This window comes from Camellia sinensis, chromosome 2 (genome assembly GCF_055761805.1).
Source record: "Camellia sinensis isolate YWXY chromosome 2, ASM5576180v1, whole genome shotgun sequence".
In the NCBI taxonomy this organism is placed as follows: Eukaryota; Viridiplantae; Streptophyta; class Magnoliopsida; order Ericales; family Theaceae; genus Camellia; species Camellia sinensis.
The window spans coordinates 202459000-202464956 of NC_138962.1; the positions used below are offsets into that span (position 1 = coordinate 202459000).

General features: G+C 47.4%; 1 protein-coding gene across 1 annotated transcript; it reads right to left on the minus strand.

Moving 5' to 3' along the window:
• Positions 1 to 796: 796 nt before the first annotated feature.
• On the minus strand, positions 797 to 3963 carry LOC145819366 (uncharacterized). The gene is made up of 5 exons (XM_082913349.1): positions 3544 to 3963; positions 2335 to 2547; positions 1886 to 2185; positions 1442 to 1681; positions 797 to 1339 (listed from the first exon to the last, which is right to left on the minus strand). Exons 1-5 carry the CDS (start codon positions 3961 to 3963, stop codon positions 797 to 799), a joined length of 1716 nt encoding a protein of 571 aa, XP_082769475.1.
• Positions 3964 to 5957: the final 1994 nt, after the last annotated feature.

The following is a 5957-nucleotide window of genomic DNA, read 5'->3' on the forward strand; positions in this document are numbered from 1 at the left end:
AACACCAATTGTTTGCACAGGCGAGCAATGTTAGCTCGGCTCTAAAACAAGTTGGGCAAAATGCCAACTGTTTGCGCGGGCGAGCAATGTTAGCTCGGTCCTAAAACAAGTTAGGCAAAACACCAATTGTTTGTACGGGCGAGCAATGTCAGCTCGGCCTTAACACAAGTTAGGAACAACGCAAACTGTTTGCACGGGCGAGCGATGTCAGCTCGGCTTTAACACAAGTCGAGCAAAACACCAATTGTTTGCACAGCCAAAGTCAAGTCGTTGTTGGCTACTTGCCCCTGGTATTTATAGGAGCTTAATATCCTTGTAATGTCTTTGTACAGTAACGAATAGTATAAGAAAAATTATGGGGCGATCTTCCATTACATGTCACTGATTTACACCAAATGCCAAAAGGCCAAGTTACAAAAGGCAAAGGAATAGAAAAGATTACATTTCAAAAGTAAAATATCTTGAGATTGGCTGCATTCCATGGTCTGGGGATAGCTTTACTATCTAAGTCTTCCAGGTGGTATGCCCCTTTGCCTGCAAGACCAGTTATCTTGTATGGCCTCTCCCAATTTGCTCCTAATTTGCCTTCGCTAGGGATCACTGTGTTGCCCATTACTTTCCTTAAGACCCAGTCTCCGATCTTGAATAGCCTAGGATGCACGGTCTTATTGTATTTTCTGGAGAGCTCTTGCTGGTAGGTCCCTATGTGGATTAGAGCTTGTTCCCTTATTTCTTCAACTAGGTCAAGTTTCAGGGCCACGACTTCATTGTTCAAGTCTGGCTGAAAACTTTCAGATTAGATGGTTGGCATGCTGATGTCCAATGGTATGACAGCCTCTATGCCGTAAGCCAAGGCAAATGGAGTTTTCTCGGTTGAGTGCCTTGGTGTAATGCGGTTTGCCCAGAGCACATTGGGGAGTTCTTCAGCCCATTTTCCTTTGGCCTTCTCTAGTCGTTTCTTCAGCCCGTTCAGGATGGTCTTGTTTGAAGCTTCTGCTTGACCATTTGACTGAGGGTAGGCCAGTGTGGAGTTGTAAAACTCAATCTTTAACTCTTCGCAAAATCCGCGAAAGAGTTTCCCATCAAACTGAGTGCTATTATCTGAAATGAGGGCCTTTGGGACACCGAAGCGAGTGATGACATTCTGCCAAACGAACTTTTTTACATCTCTTTCCTTGATGGTTGCCAACGGCTCGGCCTCAACGCACTTAGTGAAGTAGTCGGTAGCAGCAATGAAAAGCTTGCGGTTGCCTGGAGCTGTTGGAAGCGGTCCCACAATATCCATTCCCCAAAGCGCAAATGGCCAAGGACTTGTAAAGGGGAACAACTCTCTGGCCGGCTGGTGGATTTGGTGAGTAAATTTTTGACATTTTTCACACCTGCGAACGTATTTTTGTGCGTCCACTTGCATGCATGGCCACCAATAACCCTAGAAAATTACCCAGTAGGCTAAAGACCTGCCCCCAATATGGCTCCCGCAGATGCCTTCATGAATCTTGAAGAGGAAAGCTTCTACCTTGCTGGAGTGGACGCACTTCAGGTATGGCCCAGTAAAAGACTTCTTGTACAAGGCACCAGATGGAGAGAGCCAAAATCGCTCTAATTTGGCCCAGATCTTGTTAGCCTCCTTCTTTTTAGTGAGTATAATTCCATCTTTTAGGAAGGTAACTATAGGATCTATCTAGGACAGTGCCAAGTCGGCATAGAGTACTTCGGGAACCTCTGGTTCCTCAATGCTTGGTTGGGATAAGAATTCTATTATCAAAGGATTGGGAAAAGTTGTTTGCATGGATGCTAAGCCGGCCAGTTCGTCGGCTGTGTTGTTTTCTTCACGATTAATTTGTTCCATTCTTGTTGTGGCAATTTTTTTGATTTTTGCATGTACCAGCGCTTGATATTTGGCCATCCTTTCATCCATGGCCTCATATTCCCCGGAGACCTGATTGACCACCAGCTTGGAGTCGCTGAATACTATAAGTTCTGATGATTTCATTCTCAATGCACTCTTCAATCCGGAGAGGAGGGCTTCATATTCCACCTCATTATTGGATGCTAGGAAACCGAGTGTAATCGTGTACTCGATGCTCAGCCTATCTGGGGAAGTCAGCATGATCCCTAGCCCGGCACTATGTCTATTGGAGGCCCCATCAACAAAGAGCTTCCACACCTCACCAATGAACAACCTCTAGCAGTCAGAGGGATTTTAAGAGCTCCTCAACTCCAAGGCATTGGTCGGTTCATTCTGGTCTCTTTCTATGCCTCTGTCGAGCTGGTATTTTGGCAAGCTGGCTGGTTTTTCCATTTCTTGCTCGGCTTTCTCTTTCCCTTTGTTACTTGTTGTCCACCACTTGTTTCTGCTGTCTGAGCCGTGGGCTGCGCCAAATCCGCGCTAGCCAAATCGACAGGGTAAACAGGGTGTGTTCCAGGGGCAAATTTTGCCACGAAGTCGGCAAGAGCTTGAGCTTTGATAGTAGTGCGCAATTGGAACTTGATATCGTATTGCCCCAATTCCATGGCCCACTTCAAAATTCTATCGGTAAAATCAGCCTTTTCAAAGAGCACCTTAAGTGGAAATTCGGTTAGCACAACTATTGTGTGAGCATGAAAATAATGCGCTAGTTTTCTGGAAGCCATCGTGAGGGCCAGAGCCAATTTTTCTAGCGGTAGATATCTTAATTTAGCTGGGAACAGGGCCTTGCTTACGTAGAAGATGGGGAGGTGCTGGATACCCTAAGCGCGGACAAGGACAGTGCTCACCGCATGTTGAGAAACTGCCAAGTAGAGATACAGTTCTTCACCCGGTTTCGGTGTGAGCAAGATTGGGGCTGAGGAAAGGTACATTTTTAGATCCGTCAATGCACGGTCGCATTCTTCATCCCAAAAGAACTTGGCCTTCAAAGTTTGAAAAAGGGTCTGCAACGATCTGAAGATCGGCTGATAGATTGGTTTAGCGCGGCTGCCATCCCGGCGAGATATTGCACTCCTTTATGGAGTTTGGACGCTCCAGTTCTTGTATCGCCTTGATCCGGGAAGGGTCGACTTCGATTCCTCGGTTCGTGACCAAACAACCTAGAAATTTTCCAGTGCCGACTCCGAAGGCGCACTTGTAGGCATTCAAACGCAACTTGTGATGTTTAAGTATGGTGAACATCTCTTGTGATGTTTAAGTATGGTGAACATTTCTGCTAGGTCGGCGAGGTGTTGAGACTTTTTCTTGTTTTTTACCACCATATCATCGATATAAGCCTCCATAGTGCGGCTAAGCAGGGGAGCGAACATTTTGGTTACCATCCTTTGAAAAGTTGCCCCGATATTTTTCAATCTAAATGGCATGACCTTGTAGCAATACAGGCCTCTTGGAGTGGTGACTGAAGTGATCTCTCGGTCTGGTTCATACATGGCTATCTGGTGGTAGCCACGATATGCATCCAGGAAGCTAAATCTCTGATGGCTGGCAGTTAGATCCACTAGCTGGTCAATTCTAGGGAGTGAGAAGTTATCCTTTGGGCACGCACGGTTGATCGTCTTGTAATCAACGCACACCCGCCATTTATTTTTCTTCTTCGGTACTACCACCGTGTTAGAGATCCATCTAGGGTACTGCACTTCTTCTACTGCCCCCGCTTCCAGCAAGTTCTTAACCTCTTCCGCCACTATCTCGACATGGTGCAAGACCGGGCGCCGCGTCCTTTGGATGACCGGTCGTGAATTCAGAAAGACATTCAACTGATGGCAAATGAAGCTAGGGTCGACACTAGGCATATCGTAAGGTGACCATGCAAAGGCCTCCATGTTGGAAACCAAAAAGTTGACATAATCGAGTCGCTCGGTGCTGGAAAAAGATGATCCCAAAAGAAAGAACTTATTTGGATCATTCTCGTCGACGCACACTTCCACCGATTTCTCCTTGGCCTTGCTTCCCACATCTTCCAGGACTTCCTTCCCTTCTGGTCCTTTTATCATTTGAACAAAGCCCTTGGTAGCCCGGCTACTATTTACTATGACAAAGCACTATTTTGCCATTACTTGCTCTCCTCAAACCTCTTCTACTTGTCTGGCTGGCGTTGGAAAGCACAAAATCTGATGGTAAGTTGACACTACTGCCTACATGGCATGTAACCAGCCCCTACCCAGGATTAAGTTATAGGTTGATGGAACCTTAAGCACCCAAAATTCCACTTGCTTCGTGAGCAATCCTGCTTGACTGGTAATATGATCTTTCCGATCGCCCATTCCGATTGAGAGTAGAAGCCAACCAAATGAGACGTTGCTGGGGCCAAGTCTTTGTTCCCCAACTTCATCTGTTTGAACGCGTCATAATACATGATCTCGATCGAACTTCCCTGGTCAATCAGAATTCTTTTGACGTCGAAGTCCTTGACGCGAAGAGTCACCACTAAGGTATCATTATGAGGCACTTGAATTCTCTCCAAGTCCTTGCTTAAAAAGGTCAAGACGTCTTTTACCTCAGTTTTTCCTTTTTTCACGGTGGGCTGAACGGAGAGTGCTTCCCTCATGTGCTCGGCTTTCTTGAACATCCTCCTCAGCTCGCAAACCTGTGTCGGTTCGATGATGCTATGAATGACATTGATTATGCCTTGAGGCGCTGCATCCAGGATAGCAAGGCCATTTGGCTCAGCCTGTCCCTAGGGTGTGGCCCTCATACCCCCGTCTATGTACTGGTCCAAATGCCCAACTGCCACCAGCTCTTCCAAATGTTGTTTGAGCGGCACACATCCCTCTGTTCGGTGCCCCCTTTCTTCATGGAAGGTGCAACAGTACCTCGAGTTAAAGCCCTTTACATGTTTCCCAACTTGGCTGGCCAACGGACGTAAGGTTCACCTCGGATTTCACTCAGGATGTTGGAAATATGGATTTTAAAGACAGTGGTGATGCAGGTTCGCACTTTCAACTTTCTCTTGGCATCTTTCTCTTCATCACGAGGAGCGTTAGCTCGATCGTTTCTTCGACTTTTGTTCCTATCATTGCGGTTTGAACCGCGATGTTGGTCTTTAGCTCGGTCATTTGGGCAGTTATCCTCCTGCTCCACCGAGTGAACCTTCCCTGCCACTCTTCTGTCTGTCGTGACCGGATTCGCCTTCTCGGTTGCAGTGGCGGCATCATTCTCTACTCGGATGTGTTCATTGATCCGTTGTATCAAGGATTCCATAGCTGTGGGCTGGTGCATCGTAAGCGAATCTCGCAGCCTATGTCCGACTAAGAGACCCCGCTTGTATTGGGTGATCGCCAGATTGGTGGGGCAATCAAGAATCTCATTGTAGGTTTCCTAGTACTTGGCATTGTATGCCTTTTAAAAAGCCTCCAGATTCCATCTTGACGTTTAGGAGATGGTCGACCTCTTTCGGTGTTCGAGTGTTGGTTTTGAATCTGGTGACGAAGGCCTCTGCTAGTTGTTTCCATCCCTTGATGCTCTTCTCCGGAAGCCTTTCGAACCATTTTAGGCCCAATTCTCCTAAACTTACAGGGAATATGAGGCACATCAAGGCGTCATTCCCCAGTGGCCAGCCATTACTTGCCGGTAATGACTCACATGCATGTACGGATCCGTCTTGCCGTCGTATAACGTGAACTTAGGTTGGTGGAATCTGAAGGGAGCAGCGTGCCCTCGATTTTTGGGGACAGTGGGGTTGCGGTAAGTCTTGCTAGCTCTCTGTCCATCGGTGCTAGTGCCATCACTCTAGGCACTGGCATTGCCACTTCCTCACTACAGCGGATTTGGGGACTTAGCCTTCGCAATGCCGGCAATCTCTAGGTCTCTATACGGTGGGCCCGCTCCTCCAACACATCCTTCAAGTCCCCCGAACGGGCGGAGTAAGAGTATCTCGACGTCATCGATAGACGTGAGGGACGGTAGCTGCTATCGCGAGTGTAAGATCTCCTCACCTGTGGGTCGGAGTCCCTAACCCCATAGCTTCTGGTGATAAAGAGAAAGGGCG